Source organism: Hibiscus syriacus, unplaced genomic scaffold, assembly GCF_006381635.1.
Source record: "Hibiscus syriacus cultivar Baekdansim isolate YM2019G1 unplaced genomic scaffold, ASM638163v2 tig00111693_pilon, whole genome shotgun sequence".
Lineage (NCBI taxonomy): Eukaryota > Viridiplantae > Streptophyta > Magnoliopsida > Malvales > Malvaceae > Hibiscus > Hibiscus syriacus.
In genome coordinates this window covers 438,502-455,918 of record NW_024063156.1, presented here as the reverse complement: position 1 = coordinate 455,918, position 17,417 = coordinate 438,502, and the positions used below count along the sequence as shown (strand labels likewise).

The window sequence follows — 17,417 nt, the reverse complement described above, 5'->3', positions numbered from 1 at the left end:
TACTTTATTCTCAAAATTCTTTCTTTAACAAGTAACATTATATTTATCAAAAATAAAAAAATTACACTATAAATGTATTATATTATTTTAAATTATATTTAATTTATTAAATAACATTACAAAATTTACACATGTAGAAAATATTATATGGATAGAGATAATTATTTAAATTAGAACCAATTAGTATTATTATATTATAAATAATTACATTTAAATATGAAAAAAACTTGAATAAATATATCAAATTCGACTTAATTTTCATAAACTCAACTCGATATAAAAAAATTAATAAGATTTGAATAATAAAATGATACTTATAAACTCGACCGATTCAAATTTTCAACTTAAAACGATTGAATATTCCTATATCAAATGTAGGTGCTAAATTATACATTAACCAATTCAAGAATGATCAGATCAAACAAGTAACGAGTACATATATCCTATACCTTGGGCTTAAATGTGTTTAGTGTAAATTATACAAATAATCACTAAATTATATTAAATGATCATTTTGGTTATTAAAGTTTTAGAAATTATAAAATAATTATTAAATTTATCGAACTATTACAAGTTACTACATATTATAAAATAGTGATAAATTTTGATAAGAATAAGGATCATTTTATAATAATTTGATAAGTTTAATAACTATTTTATAATATTTTGATGCATTTTAATGAATTTTTTGTAACTTTTTGGGAAGTTTAATGACAATTTTGTAATTTGTTAAAATTAAGTGACCAAAAAGATCATTTCAGTATAGTTTATCAATCATCTGTGTACTTTACCCATGTGTTTAAGGCTAAACCCTAAAACATGGCCCGACATATCCAGTCTACCGAAAGTGATGAACCCAAAGCTCAAATCCAATCCAATATGGAAATAAAATTAGACCCAAAATCCAAATCTCCAGTCTTCAACTCAAAACAACACTAACCACCTCCCTTCTCTTTCTCTCCCTCAGGAGCTAAGCTGAGAAAAGATGCAGGCGATTACGAGACGATTGGGGCAGCACTCTATGAGGCCAACACCTTCAATTTCTTCTATAAAGTCTATTTACCCTCTCTCCGATCTCTGTAACATTTTCATTCCCTCTTTTTAATTTCTCGATTTATTTTTTTCTTCTATTCTAATGGCTGTTTAGCATTACATCGAATTGATGGGTTTTTTTTAATAATATTTTTATTATTGATTTTTGTCAGATTATGGAGGTGACCGTCCGCGATACGGATCAACGCTGGCTTCCCACAACGGCGTTGGCCACCTCGTTCGCAAGGGCACCGGTGGCCGATCATCCGTCAGGTCATTTCTTGGGATTTTAAATTTTTTTAGTTGAAAGTTTTCTGTTTGAGTGCCGGAAATGATTTTGCCTTCTCTTGCAGTGGCATTGTAGCTACTGTTTTTGGAGCTACTGGATTCCTTGGCCGTTATCTTGTGCAACAGCTTGGTAATTTAAACTTGGTGTTTTAATTACTATTACTGAGTGCTTCTTTTGTTTGTTTGTTTTTACTTTTGAATCTCACTTGAAGGTTTATTTACAATATCTACACTGATTTTTTTTTCTTTTTGTCTTAGCTAAAATGGGATCTCAGGTGTTAGTTCCGTTCCGAGGTTCCGAGGATAACCCTCGTCATCTCAAATTGATGGGAGATTTGGGACAGGTACCATATGACATTGCCTTTCATTTTTATTGAAATTCATATTCAATTGCATATTGTGCGGTTTTATTATAATTATAATTTGATATTTCTCATGCCCAGATTGTGCCAATGAAATACGATCCAAGGGATGAAAATTCAATCAAGGCTGTGATGGCAAAGGCTAATGTTGTTATCAATCTCATTGGTAATCATTGTCTCTCTTCTGATTGTACCAATGAAAGTAATTTAAATCTTGGATTTATATGATTGGTATTGCTTATATTGACAGGAAGAGAGTATGAGACAAGAAACTATAGCTTTGAGGAAGTGAACCATTTCATGGCAGAACAACTGGCAGTGGTATGTTGAAACTTTCATTCACATTGAAATTAGAACCCTTAATCTCTTGACAATGTTATTAGAATGATTTTAGGCCTATTATTGTGCATGGGTTAAATGTTATCCTCAGTCCTTTTTTGGACGAAGGTGTGCGGGGTGTAGGGGTTGGAGTAGAAGAAAATGTATCATGTACAAAGTTTGAGGAAAGGGAAGCTGAAGTATGCATGCTACTTGGGTCTCTATCGTACAAATCTTTAAATTTGGATGTAAACAGCTAGTTGTTTAATTGCATTTATTTTTTCTGTCATTTGTGCTGTTATTCATAACGGAATTATTTGTGATGCATATTTATCAAGTTTTTAACTTGAGGAACAGTTTATAGTTTGTGAATTGTGACTATATGGCTCATATCATCTTGTGCTATCAATCATGTTCTACATTTAACTAAGCTTATTTTTTGTGGAGTTTGAAGCAGTTAATGTATCAATTTCCCCTTGATTTCAGATTGCCAAAGAACATGGTGGTATCATGAGATTTATTCAAGTTTCTTGCTTAGGGTCTTCTCTGTCATCTCCATCAAGATTTCTAAGAGCTAAGGCTGCTGGAGAAGAAGCTATTTTGAAAGAACTTCCTGAGGTAATTAATCTTTAGTTTCTACAACGTGAGATTGCAATGATGGTGCCGTGAATTTTTTATAATATTAAGCAAAGTGAGCATGTGTATCAATAATGATGCAACGGTGTCATCTAATAGAATATACAGTTATACACTATATGCAAAAATGGGAGATAAAAAAACTGTTGCATATAAAGAAAATTAGGTTGGAAGGAGATAAAAAAAGGGCATGGTTTTTGTGAAATGAGAGAATTAATTTTGACACAGATTTATAGGAGTGTTTAACTCTCTCTGTTTTTGCCATGGCTGCTCTTTCTTTTCTCACTTCTGGGACTTCTCTAAGTTATTCACTATTTTGTTCCTAGGTGACATGATGCGCTAAATGCGTTTTTGCGGCTTTCGACTTTATTGTGGTTGTTTTTAGGCGCATCCATATGCTGTTTAGTCAGACAACAATATCATTTTGTAGTCTATGTTGCTCTGACTCTTCATTTTTCATGAAATACCTCTAAGGATCCTCCAAACATATAGAAAAAATTGGAAAAATCTAGCCATACCCTTGTTGGATACATACACCTGAATCCGAGTAACATTGTTTGTATTATTATTGTTTCTACATTTGAGAACTTTTGATCACAGTTGTGTTTCAAGCGTTCGGTGTCAGAATAGAGGTAAAAAAATGGAGTCGATGACTTGACTCCTGTTCCTTTAGGTTATAGCTACAATTTTCAACAGCTTTTCTCATTTCACAATCTGGTTCTATATTTTGTTGTAATGCTATGCTATGGTTTACTTGAAGTTTTCCTGTCATCCTAAGCAAAAGTAGATTTTAAGTTCATTCATTTGCTATAAGCTTTGTTTGGAGTAAATTGTTAATTTTCACTCTTACCAATGTGTAATACCAAACTTTTGGTACTACTTAGCTGAAATTGTTGTGCTGAAATTCTTATAAAAAAAAAAAAGCTGAAATTGTTGTGTATTTATTATTGCACAAAATTTGTTGAATTTCGCATTATGCAAACTTAGTTTAGAACTTGGTATGAAATTTCAACTCTAGGAAATCGTGAGACTACTGCATAACTCGGGTTGTGCAATCATAACAAGAATCTGAATAGTACCGAACCCAAGTGCATGATAAAATTACAAAGGCACTTCTTTCCTGGATAAGTTTGAGGGAAGGTGAAAATAGTAAAAGGGTTATACCGAATTGAGAAGTTTTACTTGGTATTAAAATTTGGCCTTCCATAGGCTTCCACATTTTTTATGTTATCTATGGTTCCAACATCAACAATTTTATCATATTATTCCTTCTACAGGCTACTGTCATGAAACCTGCTGTAATGATTGGTACTGAGGATCGGATTATGAATCAGTGGGCACGCTTTGCAAAGAAATATAGCTTTCTTCCACTCATCGGCGATGGATCTTCCAAGTAAATTTGGATTATAACCTGAACCTTTTAATTGATTTTTGGTGGTTTCGTTTCTTCTGGAAGCTTTGTAAATCGGTTGCTAACAATAGTTCCTTTACAGAATCCAACCTGTTTATGTTAATGATGTCGCTTCTGCAATCGTTGCGGCCCTGAAAGATGACGGAACCAGCATGGGAAAAGTCTATGAGTTGGGTGGACCAGATATCTATACTATGCATGAACTGGTAATTAGTTTCCCTCTTGATATTGAAACAATGCTTCTTGGTGTAGCTGATCATAGAATACCCTGCAGGCTGAGCTTATGTATGATATGATCCGTGAATGGCCACGCTATGTAAATGTTCCTTTACCCATTGCAAAGGTAAAATTTTAACCCTTGTATTTGGACAAGTGCTACAAGCGATGTTTTAGCTGTTCTAAGTGCATCTTTTTATTCTGTTGTCTGATTGTCGGTATTTGACTCTATGCATGGTGAAATTTAGTTGTGCTAGCAGTAAAGATATCTTTAAAATATCAATGGAAGGCATGTTGTGCCTTCCATTCCTTAATCACGACTCTAATTAACACATAGTAGATCATTGTGCTTCTGGATTCATACTCATCTTTCTGTTCCTAGCTCATGGTCACATTGATATTGCTTATTACCGTTTAATATTGAGTTATAGATTAACAGCTCATCATTTGATGGTTTCAGGCACTTGCCATGCCTAGAGAGGTATTAGTCAAGAAAGTGCCATTTCCTTTACCAACTCCTGAGATCTTCAATCTGGATCAAATACTTGCATTTGCTAACGATACCGTTGTATCAGAAAATGGTCAGTTGAAATAGTTACAGGCTATGCCTATAATGTCATTTTTCTGTACAATTTTTAATGGCAATGCGAGTAAGTATTCCTTGTTACAAGATGCGTTCATCTCATTTACCCCTTGTTTTGTGGTGGGTTTTGCAGCTTTAGCTTTCACGGATTTGGGTGTTGTGCCCCATAAGGTGAAGGGTTACCCGGTTGAGTTTCTTATCCAATACCGTAAGGGCGGTCCACAATTTGGTTCTACAGTCAGTGAAAAAGTTAATCCAGATTCCTATCCTTAATTTTATTGGGATCTCGTTTACGATGTGTTTTTCCTTTTCCCCCCGATTGTCCTAACATGGAGAAATTGTGGTATGTGGCTTCCTTAAAAGACAAAAATTGAAGTTTCCATTTTTTTTAAACAAAAAAGGTGATTTTGCTGAGTAGCAAGATGTAATAAAAGTTGAGATACTTGGTTGAATAATTAGGGGAAGGAAAGACCCACTAGTAGTTTCAGGGGATGATATATTAATCTCATCTAAAATCCAAGGTGTGGTCATAAAAGAAACACAAACCAAGTTTAAGGCAAAGTCTTTCCCAACTACCAAGCACAACTTTCCCTACCTGCTGTGCCGTGTGGTGATTTGTCTTTGCCGCTATGTATTTGAGTTTGAATTCATGAATTTAAATATTTTTTTATTAGTACGATGTGATTAGAAGTTTAAAAGATTCTTAATCATTTAATGATGAATGTTTAAATACTTTTATAAAGGATAATAATCATATCTTTAACTACTAAGATCACTTGGTTCGTGTTCAAATATATTATTTTTAAAATTAAATATTAATGAGAAGAAAAATATTGAACTAATTTTAATAATGCAACCCCTCAAATGAACTTGCAAATCAGTTAAATCATTTTCATAAAAAACAGAATGTTTCTGTTAAAAGGTTTATACAATGTACAGTTTTATGTCGAGGATTTAGTCTTGGATGAAGCATATGTTCCAATTTGTTTCACCATGTAGACGTTTTATAATTGATAATGTATACCTTACCTCCGTAATTATTCAAATTTAAAATTTTTAAAAAAAATAATAATTTATTTTACCACTAAGATCGTTTATTATTTTAATTTTATGATTTCAATTATTTTATATGATACGAGTTATATGAAAATTTTCACTTTATTTTATATGGGGGAGATGAATTATTAATAAAGTATGGCAGCCACTTGGACATCGCCACGTGCTCAAGGATGTTGCTTGATGCTACGTGGCCAGCTGCCCGTACAAAGAGTTGAATGAGTTGAGAAAATAGTAATAAAAATGAGATAAATTAGCATGATTCTTTATTTTTAAAATATAATATCTAAACTTATACGCTCATAAAAATTATTATGTTCGAAATTAAAATCATTAAAAAAATCTTTCACCATTGGATCACACATAATCCCTTAACTATCAATTATCATATCCCACTTCCAAAATAAATGTTTCATTAATTACAAATAAAGCTCTCAACAGATCATGATCTTAATAAATATAAAAAATTCTGTATTGCATCAAATTCAGCAATTTTGGTTATGTTAGTTTCTAGAGTAATTATTTTTTGCTTAAGAGAATTAATTGTGTGTGTGTGTGGGCTTTGGACTGATTAGCCATGTGAGTTTACCCTAAAATTTAATTTAAACCGCTAATTCCCTCCACCTCGATGCTAATAATGTAATTCCGGGAATGAACCTCATTCCCAATTTTCCACGTCATCAGATGGTCCCACGTGGCAAGATCCCAGCGGCTACCGACAACAGAGACAACCCTTTGGGTCGACGCTGTTACCTCGACTCACGTTTTTCGCTTTTCCAACGCAAATGGAATTTCAACTCCATCGTATGGTCTCACGTGACTAGCGACAACCCTTGGACGCACGCAGCTAATTTGCGCCGCGCGTTCTATGTAATCCCTTCTCCCTCCAGGAGTGGACTGACTACTCGCTCAATTTGTTTTCCCATAAAAAAGGCTAAGTTACATATTTAATCACCTTTCTATTTCAATAATTCCGTTTTGATCATTTAATTTTTTTTTTTAAAGCCATATTTAACATTACGTTTTAGTACACGAACCAAACGAACACAGTGGTTAAAAGAATGGTTGTTATTTCTAAAAATCTCTGATTTGAGCCCATCATCTGTAGGGATGTCTGAACGTTTATTGTCAAATAATTGAGAATATTTCGAACAAATAATAATTTATAATCAATATAGACTAATAAAAAATATTATAATTTTAATCAATTACTGTTAAAAACTTAACAATGATAATGATGTATCACCATGATATAATTTCACATTATCATTGAAAAAATATTTACCATAATATAATTTAGTGATTAAAATAAAAAAATAATAATAATTGAGTAGCTAAATACATAGTTTACGGTAAAATAAAAACCCCAGTGAGTCATTTTTATTTATTTATTTTTTGTTGAAGTGAGCCATTTCTTCTTTAAATCCAAATTTTCTCTTCAAAATTTGCAGTTAGCCTCGTCGGTGAAATTCAGTCAAAAGATCCGCAACCATATCATGGAATCCTCTCCCTCTCACTACCTCCTCATTTGCTGATAATTCCCTCTCCACTATAAACTCTAAACCTCATTTTGCTTTTCCTTTTTGTTATAGAATTTTAGAATTTACTCACTTGAAAAAGTTCTGATCTTTCTTTTAATTCCTTTTCTCTTTTGGGATCAGTGGTCCAAGCTCAAGTCTTACTGTAGCTTTCCTTTTAAGCTGATGATTTGAAATTTAGGGTTTTCAAATTTACTACTTTTTCCAAGTTACAAAGCTGGCTTTTTTTTGTCTGGTATTCGGGGGGGGGGGGGATCTGTTGATCAGCTGAAGATTGAACTCTGATGAGACGCCGTCCGGGGGCGTTGGCTCCTTTCGAAACAATGGAGAAAGGTTTCCCTAAAAATCAAAAAACCCGGCTCTGTTTCTTAGCTTCTTTATCAGCTTTCTTTTGGATTTTGCTTTTGTACTTCCATTTTGTAGTTCTAGGAAGGAGCAATACAGTCCAGGACTCAGTTCCATCTCCACCTATCAAATTAGAGTCTCCTCTCATCAATGTCGAGTTTCTCCCTGCTCGGGTGACCTATGCCCGTAAAGAGAAGGAGAAACCACCACCGGTGAAACCCGTTAAGAATACGGCTACTGAAACGGTGGTCGCTTACCCTTTTATGAGAGCTTTAAGAACGGTGGAAAACAAGAGTGATCCGTGTGGGGGGAAGGTATATTTATGTGCATAATCTTCCTCCCAGGTTCAATGAGGATATGCTTAAGGAGTGCAAGAGTTTGAGCCTTTGGACTAACATGTGTAAGTTTACTAGTAATGAAGGGCTCGGTCCACCACTCGAGAATGTGGAAGGGGTGTTCGAGAACATCGGGTGGTATGCGACGAATCATTTTGCGGTGGATGTAATATTCAATAATCGAATGAAGCAGTATGAGTGCTTGACCAATGATTCATCCATTGCAGGTGCGATATTTGTGCCCTTTTATGCAGGGTTCGATATTGCAAGGTATCTTTGGGGATATAATATCTCGAGGCGGGACGCTGCTTCCCTCTATTTGGTTGATTGGCTGATGAGGAGGCCCGAGCGGGGTATAATGGGAGGGAAGGATCATTTCCTGGTGGCTGGGAGGATTACATGGGATTTCAGGAGATTGAGTGAGGAGGAATCTGATTGGGGTAATAAGCTTCTGTTTTTACCTGCTGCAAAGAATATGTCGATGCTGGTGGTTGAATCTAGCCCCTGGAATGCAAATGATTTTGGCATTCCATATCCAACGTACTTCCATCCTGCCAAGGATGAGGAAGTTTCTATATGGCAAGATAGGATGAGGAAATTGGAGAGAAAGTGGCTTTTCTCTTTTGCAGGTGCACCTCGCCCAGGTAACCTGAAGTCAATAAGAGGGCAGATTATTGATCAGTGCAGGAAGTCGAAAGTGTGCAAGTTGTTGGAATGTGATTTTGGGGAGAGCAAGTGTCATTCACCGAGCAGTATAATGCAGATGTTCCAGAGCTCTCTGTTCTGCTTACAACCTCAAGGAGATTCATACACTCAGCGATCTGCCTTTGACTCGATGTTGGCTGGTTGTATTCCCGTCTTCTTCCATCCCGGCTCGGCATACACACAGTACACTTGGCACCTTCCAAAAAATTATACTACATATTCATTGTTCATCCCAGAGGATGATATTCGTAAACGGAATGTTAGCATTGAGGAGAGACTTAGTCAAATTTCTCCTGAGCAAGTGAAGATCATGAGAGAGGCAGTTATAAATCTCATCCCAAGGTTGATATATGCAGATCCTCGCTCTAAGTTGGAGACCCTTCTAGATGCTTTCGATGTTACTGTACAGGCAGTGATCAATAAAGTAACCAAGTTGAGGAAGAACATTATCGAAGGTCTGACAGCATATGATAACTTCGTGGAAGAAAACAGTTGGAAGTATGACTTGTTAGATGAAGGACAGCGAGAGGTTGGAGCTCATGAATGGGATCCCTTCTTCTCAAAACCGAAGGAGCAGCAGAAAGATCAATCTGCTGAAGCTGCGAAATTTTTTTGGAAGAACGAGCAGAGAGATCAATCATAAATCGAAGTTGATGGAGCAGTATATGACTTGTGCTAGAGTTTTAATGCAGTATCCCAATGGCAAAATCAAGAGTTCCTTGTTAGTGCCGTGTGCATCAACTATAGATATTGCCCACCAGGCACATCAGGCTCTTAGCCTTGTTTTAAAACCATAACATTTATACATAATCTCTCCACCAAACACAGTTCTTACACAGTTTTCTTCTATTGTACTATCTATTTTCTTATTGATTCTTTTTAATGTATCTTAGCTAAAATTGCCTGTTTGATGTGCCTCTCTTGTTAAATTCATACAAGAAATGATAACTAATGATCAGTGTTTTTTGCTTTTATGGTCTTTGAACCATTTCACCGAGTTATTTTTAATGTATTAGGCACTTACTAGTTCATTCATCATAGTAGTACTATGATGATCACTATTATGAGGAATTCAGTTAAAATTGCTTCCATCTCATAACCATAAAATCATTCATCATCGAATTGCCTCGCTACTTATAATAAAACAGCTCATAAATACTTAAAACACAAAATTTCTCCACTTGCATTGCGTAACCCCAAAAAAAAACACTTCAAGGGAGAAACATGAATGAACCATCTACCAAACAAAATTAAAAATTGTAACCCAACACTCCTTTTAACTGAAATAACACAGACAAAAAATAGATGCATATTTTTCTGAAGTTCCACTGAGAGCAGCTGCCAACCCCTCAATCACCCATTAAGACTCAAAAACACCCTCATGTGCCACGAGTAGAGAAGTTCAGCAACTACCATTCGGTCTGTTTACTAGGATTCTGTCTTATCTAGAACCTCGCTGATAGAAACCATTGCTTCTAAGTCTGTAGTCACCTGATTCTTGGTCGTTTCCCCTACCCAAACTTCGAGAACCAATGCGACCTCTTGAGGATTCTGGGGGATAACTGCCCCTGCCTCTTCCCCTTCCTGATCAATTTTAATGGCAGAGTCATGTCAACACAAGCCTTGGACAAGGTTTTCAAAGAATACTTACTAGTTATGCCATTTTAAATCGGAGAGTAACATATAAATGTAAATCAAGTGTACCACTATACACCTGGAAAAGTTCAAGTGAATTAAGTGTATACAACATTATCTACAACATAAGTGGAACAGTTTGATATGTCCATATACAAAAACTGCCTAGCACGCCTAACAGTGGGCAAATCATGCAATTTAAGGACTAGAACACTAAAGCTTGATGCAAACGTGTAAACTGAAATTAGCTTTTAGCAACTTAAAGAAGTTGGTAAACGGTGCTATCATAGATGATGTGAATTTTCCAATTATAGTGTTTGAAGGAGGGAAGCTTGATCGAGCAGAGATTTTCTTTCTAGCAAGGTGCAGGCTTGCTTCATGGTTTCTAGCTAAGGAAACTCATATTACTATTTCCAAGGATGATCTTATTGCTGACCCTTCCTTAGTGGATTCCTACTCGTCCCATTCTAATCGGATTTCAACCATGTTTCCTTGGTCCCCTCCTCCAAAAGGTTTTATTAAACTTAATGTGGATGCGACTACTTCGAGTGATTGGAAGAGGAGTGGTTTAGGTGGTATTTTGAAAGACATGTCTGGTTCGATTCTTGGCTCCTTCAAAGAGCCTGCTGGTCCGGGGCCCCCAACTTTAATGGAATTGAAGGCTATCCTAAAGGGTTTAGATTTTTATGAATCTATTTGTCATAGGTTTAAAGATAGATTGATTATTGAGAGTGATAGTAAGGTGGCAGTTGGCTGGGTTAAGGATGTGGTCTCTTGTCCTGCTGTTTATGTTCAAATTGTTAAAGACATTATTCAAAAGCTTAGTGTTTATGAAGGTTTTATTAGTTGGGTTAGTAGGACAGCCAATATAGAGGTGGATGTCCTAGCTAAGGCTGGTATTGGTTGAATTATGTTCTGTTAAGGGCTGTTTCTTTCTGGTTTTGTATCTCTCGAGGGAGATTAGTTTGTATTACTTTGTTATATTTGAGGTTAATGAAATCCTAGGACACACTTTTCCTCGTGCGGATTAAGGAGCTATTTTTAAGTTCCGTTAATCACAAGGGGGTTTTATTGAGGCCTACTATTCCTATAAAAAAAATAAAAGAAAATTCTGGCATGCATAAAACATAACAGGAGGGTGTATAAAGGCACATACTTCCTCCTCGAGTACTGCTGCTATTTGGTCTGCGTTCCTCTATGTAGACTTGCCTTCCTGCAAACTGTATAGGAGATGCCTATAGAAGAACAAAAATCGGCCAGTATTGGGGTCAAATATATATATAAAGAAGCCAAAGAAAACTATAAAGGGTTTCGGGGTTAGCTATAAAAATATCATTCTTCAAAGTTCCACCAGGTGCTTCTACTGTATACATGAATCTAAAGAATTCTTCATGCAATGTAAAGTTTAAAGTTTAACAGTTGATGGTCCTATGTGTCAATTGTTGGTTTTAAAGAATGGACAGCATGTTGTTTTCCTTCACCCTCCCCCTCTCAAAACACCCTCCTTCCTGCAGTTCACTCAAGAAGCGTTTTCAAAACTATGCCACTCATCTCCACCTCACCCATCATAAGCAACAATAAAAAAAAAAGAATCATACATATATAGATGCACCCAAATGGATATAACAATACAAACAACTACAAGGGTGTCATATTTCAATATAAAAAAGGGCGCCATATTAAAATTGTTCAAATCTTTTTCCATGTAAATTCAACATTACAGAAACACAAGAAGCCAAACAAGTTGTTAGAATACATGTTTCAACAAGGAGTCATTAGCAAGGAAAGTGAGAAAGAGTTCAGCTTTTAATAGTAAAGTGAACTCAACTCAAATTAAAAGCTAATAGCTAACATCCAACAAAGTTATTTGACAGAAAGAACACAAACAAGAAGTTATACCTTGATTGCATTGTGAACAGCAAGGATGTCTTCAAACTCAACAAAAGCATAGCAAACACCAACAACATCCTGCATGCAGCTAACACTAATTTAGTTTCCTCAAGGTTATATGCTAATGATCAAAAATGGAAAGGAAAAGATATTACCTTGCGGACCCGGAGAAACACGCCGTCAGGCTTGATTTTTCCAAAATTCCTAAACTCCTGCTCAATTTCAGCGGCAGTAACAGTAGAAGGCAAGTTTCTCACATACACAGATTTATATTCACCAGTATGTTTACCTAAAAGGAGAAACCTCAATAATCGGATTATAACTCCAAGTACAGTAAGCATTTATATAAATACCCTCATCTCTACACATATAGGAAAGATTTTTGAAAATGGAAATACAAAATCATTCAGAATCAAAAACCTTAATTTCTCTCCGTAAAAGCAATATTTTTATGTCGGGGGCTCAGGGCTCACATTAAATACCCAGACAATCCATTTGAGAAATGTCCTTTTTCAGAAAACAAAGAAAAGGCTAAAGAAGGGCAATTTATAAACTCGAAAGCACACTAAAGAACCAAAATCTATGGCATTGCAAGCACTGATAAAAGGAACCACATACCAATGTAGGTATAGCTAGACTAACCTTCTTCAGAGATTAAGCCTTCCTCCACTGTTGTCTCTGCTGCAGGTTCAGGCACATCTGACCAAGCAGGACGTGACTGCTGGCTTGTAGACTCTGGTGTATGGTCCCAATCTGAGATGCTCGGGGGGATCTTGTTATAAGAATGTTGAAGTTGAACAGATGAAGCAGATTGCTGCTTCGGAACACTCACCTAGAGCATTTGTAACAAACAAATAGTGTTAGTCAACCAAAGTTATTTAACTTTCAACAAGGTAAACAGTAAACACCATTTATCAGTGTATGTCGGTAACAGATAGAAACAGAGTTTGTTAGGGAGAATTCCTATCACACTTCACTCTCATTAGATAACTCGTGGAAAGTACCCATAATTTTATTCTCACTCACATGTAAGGCTCTGTCTCCTTGAGTAATTAATCCTTTATATATTTAGGGTTTTACATGCATAGACTTGCTTCAGTAGTGTATGTCCCAGTGTTATGAATGCCACAGCGATACTGATTGGTTGCATTAAAGATAAATAAATATAGGCTTGTTTAAATAGAAGAATAGCTTATTGAAAAAGTGAATAGTAGGCAGTGAGGGGGAAACCTGAACGCACGCTAAACAGAATGTTGCAGAAAAATCAATATAGGAGCACTTACAATAGAAGCATAAGTTCTCCTTGGAGGCTCCTCAACAGGTTCATCGAAAGGTATAGCTGGGGGTTCCTGCACAGTGTCCACCACACTGTGATGCAAAACAAGAGTTTCCTCTGCAGGAGCTTCCCCCACTGCAACTTTATCTTCAACATCTTCTTGCTCCGGTTGCTCTGGGAGGCTATATTTGTCAACTGGGAAATCTTCTATATGAACCGAGTTGACATACTTACTGACCTCTTCCTCCAAAACGAAGTCGGAAACTGCTATATCCAACAAGTTAAAGAAAAGCTAAGAAATTTTTTTTTGATAGGAATAGGAGGTCTCGTTAGGAACCTCCCTCATAGTTGACTCAGGATGGCAACTAATTGAGGGAGGAAAAGAGCACCTCAGTATATTAATAAAACCAGGATTACATAAGATACGCCTAACAATCTGACCCTGAATAACACAGGATAGACATAACACTCTATCCCTCGAAAATAAAACATGACCTTAATACAAATAGCGATGGGAAACAAAAACCCATCCGCCTAACCCAACATCAGCTAGTTCGTGAAGTTCAACATTAAGCCTACAACACTAAACCGATCCCCTGCTTAGCTAACTTGTCGGCCTCCATATTACAACTCCTAGAAACCCATCTAAGAACGACGCCCTTGGCAGTAGCAAGAACTCTAATTTCCTCCACCAATTGACTGAAAATAATGAACACCAAAGATATGCTAGAAGGTGTTTGGGGGGGGGGGGCTTCTAAACTAATAAGTTTCAAGTAAAAACTTAACATGCTGAAATTTATTAACCAAAAAGAAAAGAAAAAAGTGTCCAAGGTTTCAATCCCTCAAATAATAAAACTATAAGAATTAAGAAATAAACTTTGAGGTACTATTTTCTTCCTTCCAATGTTCGTTAACATACTTCTTAGTATGTGAACGAATACGAAGGGAGTTTTTAATGAGACCTCCAACTTCTATCAAAAAAAAAAAGATTCAAATTTTGTATAAGATATAAAATTAGTCATTGAACTACCAAGTATAGTACATTCCCAAGAAAATGTCATTGTTTAAGTTGGGGGGACACAGTCCAAAGCCCCAATCCTAGTTATCTGCATTCAGATCAAAGTTAGGAAAAACCTTGCCCACTGTACCTGGTGGCTCTGCAACAGGGCTTGATACATTTAGTTTAGAATCAAGCTTGTCTTCTTGTAAAGTTGAAGATGGATGTTGATAAACCATTCCATCGTCAATAAACTGGAAGATATCATTAAGAACAAAGTAACCCTTATCTTGGGGAGCCAGGAAAAAGGTTTGTACAAATTTCCTTCTGCCATTGAAATCCTTGATTTTAACAGAACCAGAGACCATCACCAGAACTCCTCCATTCCATGAATCAAGAGAATTAATTGTTTTGATCTCAATTGCAGTAAAGTTTAGTGACATGGCCAGAGAGTGAATTTGCTGCAAAATAAAAATACAATATGAGTTTATCCAAATAAGAAAGAAATCTAAAACATATTAAATGCATAAGAATTTCCAAAACACAAATTTGCAAGAGAACTTGCAATAATCCATCCATTAGTTAATAATTACTCAAAGGCATTTGTTTGTAACATCTAAATCGAAGATAATATAGAGAGTCCATCTCTTAAAATGATAAGTTGGCTTTTTTGGAACAAAATCCTATTTCTCCCTAACTTGGGTTATACTTGCTCAATTATAGGTAGTTTTCATAAAGACATCAACTTGAAGGTAGATACAACCAAAGAAATATAACAAAAACAAAATTTAGTAAACTGAAAAAGAAAATTGTATCATGTTCAAGCAAATTCATTCAAAAATACAACAAACAAACAAAAATAAGAATAAAGTACCAGCATTGAAGAAGCAGATTTAGAGGAATCTCCATCAACCCGAATCATGCTACTGGCATCCGAGTAAAACTGATGAACTATATCAGGTTGTTGTCGTAGCACCTGATAGTATTGTCCCACAAAGTATGAGCCAACCTGAAATTTTAAAATAAAATCAGTAGATCAAACAAAAAGAATAAACCCTACAAATCTATACACAAAAACAAAACCTGAACGGGTCCTGGGTAGGAAGTAGCCATTACGATGAGTGAGATGAACTCAAACCAAAAAAAGAATGAGAAAAAGGAAGATCTAATCTAATCCCAGCAAGGAAAAAAAAAGTACGAATCGATAGCTATTGGAATAGGGATCGATCTTAAAAATGTCTGAAACCCTAGGTATTGAAAAGACAAGGGTTTTAACTTTCAATGCCGGACGGAAATGTATGGGTTATTTGGTTTAAGAAATGTAAGATTCTTATAAGAATAAAATTTATATTTTCATGTTTGATTGATTGAAAATTTTATTTTTTGTAATGTTTTATTGTCGATAGTAAATTTTTTGGGTATATTATCGGGAATATCATTATCTCCATTTCCTTAGATATTATTGGATTACCTGGATTTTGGATTAAAATGACCTTAAATTTTTTTTCTTCTAAAAATATCATTATTATGTCATTATTTTAGATTTATAAAAAATTCTATAATTAAAATTTTATATGAAGTTCAGAGATTAAAATAAAATTTTACTTTTTCATTAAACTTTTTTATATTTTTAATTTTTTTAAAAAAATATATAAATTTTATGAATTTAAATTTTTTTAAAAAAATATATAAATATTTTCCAACTTGTTAAAAAAATATAAATATATAATAAGGATAATTTGATTAAATATACATTTCAATAATCTTTTATTCTTTTAACCAAACACGGTAATCTTATATTCTTGCTAAACCAACAAAACACAAAATATAATATTCCCAATAATCATATTCTTTGATAATATTTTATTTTCATTAATAATCTTACATTTCGTTAACAAAACGCACCCTAAAATATTTTATCTACTTAAATGGGAGTTAAGCTGAAATTGGAGCCAAGAGATAAAAGAGTCCACGCAAATTCGCTTTGAAGAATCTCATCAAAGAAATATACAGAGTGATGTTTGCTTAGATCTGACTTGGGGATGGGAATCACAGATGTCTCTTATCGCTGGGGTCTTATTCAATCCAACGATGAAAAATATAACACCGTGTCAATTTAAGCTCCAATGTTTTGTCCCCCACTACCTTTCATTTGTGGGTCGAATCGAATTTCCCGATCCAGATTTGATTTAATCAATATTACGAGTAAATAACATATATAGGCTTAATACATAATTTGGCTCCTAAAATATGATTCAGTTCTCATTTTAGTCTTTAATTTTTGGGTAAACTACAAGTTTAGTACCTAAGACATAATTTGGCTCCTAAAATATGATTTCTCATTTTAGTCTTTAATTTTTGGGTAAACTACAATTTTAGTACCTAAATTATTACATTTGTTATGTTTTGATATCTAAACTTTATTTGTTTTCAAAATCATACCTAATATTTAGTTTTAGTTTCATTTTGGTACCCACCGTTAAAAAAATTAATAGAACTACTAGACATGTCATTTTTTTTATTTTTTTCAATGATGATGTTGCATAATCTTATAGTAACATGTCAACATTATTGTTAAATCTCTAATGACGAGATACCAAAATGAATCCTAAATTAAACATTAGGTATAGGTTTGAAAAAAATATAATTTAGATATCAAAACGAAGTAAAAGTAATAATTTAAATACTAAATATGTATTTTACCTATTTTTTACCATAGTGGTTTTAAGGTTCTATGTCATTAAAAATATCAACATATTAATAATCGACACGAATCAAGTGACCTCCGTGGTAA

The 17,417-nt window shown here is 34.7% G+C and overlaps 2 protein-coding genes and 1 pseudogene across 3 annotated transcripts; 2 read left to right on the top strand and 1 right to left on the bottom strand.

The window, feature by feature from the left end:
- Positions 1-638: 638 nt before the first annotated feature.
- LOC120167675 (nuclear transport factor 2-like) lies at positions 639-15,854 on the bottom strand. Of its 2 annotated transcripts, XM_039176619.1 has the most exons (10): positions 15,707-15,854; positions 15,498-15,632; positions 14,775-15,084; positions 13,634-13,890; positions 12,993-13,182; positions 12,506-12,639; positions 12,360-12,428; positions 11,617-11,695; positions 10,255-10,409; positions 639-651 (listed from the first exon to the last, which is right to left on the bottom strand). In XM_039176619.1, the coding sequence occupies exons 1-9, from the start codon at positions 15,734-15,736 to the stop codon at positions 10,267-10,269; spliced, it is 1,347 nt and encodes a 448-aa protein (XP_039032550.1). In that variant the 5' UTR covers positions 15,737-15,854; the 3' UTR covers positions 639-651; positions 10,255-10,266. The 2 variants fall into 2 exon arrangements, with proteins under 2 accessions (XP_039032550.1, XP_039032549.1); XM_039176618.1 differs by lacking the exon at positions 639-651 and having other exon boundaries at positions 9,960-10,409.
- Positions 915-5,298, top strand: LOC120167676 (NADH dehydrogenase [ubiquinone] 1 alpha subcomplex subunit 9, mitochondrial-like). The gene is made up of 12 exons (XM_039176620.1): positions 915-1,079; positions 1,206-1,305; positions 1,386-1,450; positions 1,579-1,664; positions 1,764-1,848; positions 1,933-2,003; positions 2,487-2,618; positions 3,914-4,029; positions 4,130-4,253; positions 4,322-4,390; positions 4,724-4,844; positions 4,980-5,298. Exons 1-12 carry the CDS (start codon positions 986-988, stop codon positions 5,117-5,119), a joined length of 1,203 nt encoding a protein of 400 aa, XP_039032551.1. The 5' UTR covers positions 915-985; the 3' UTR covers positions 5,120-5,298.
- LOC120167674 lies at positions 7,710-9,792 on the top strand (annotated as a pseudogene).
- Positions 15,855-17,417: the final 1,563 nt, after the last annotated feature.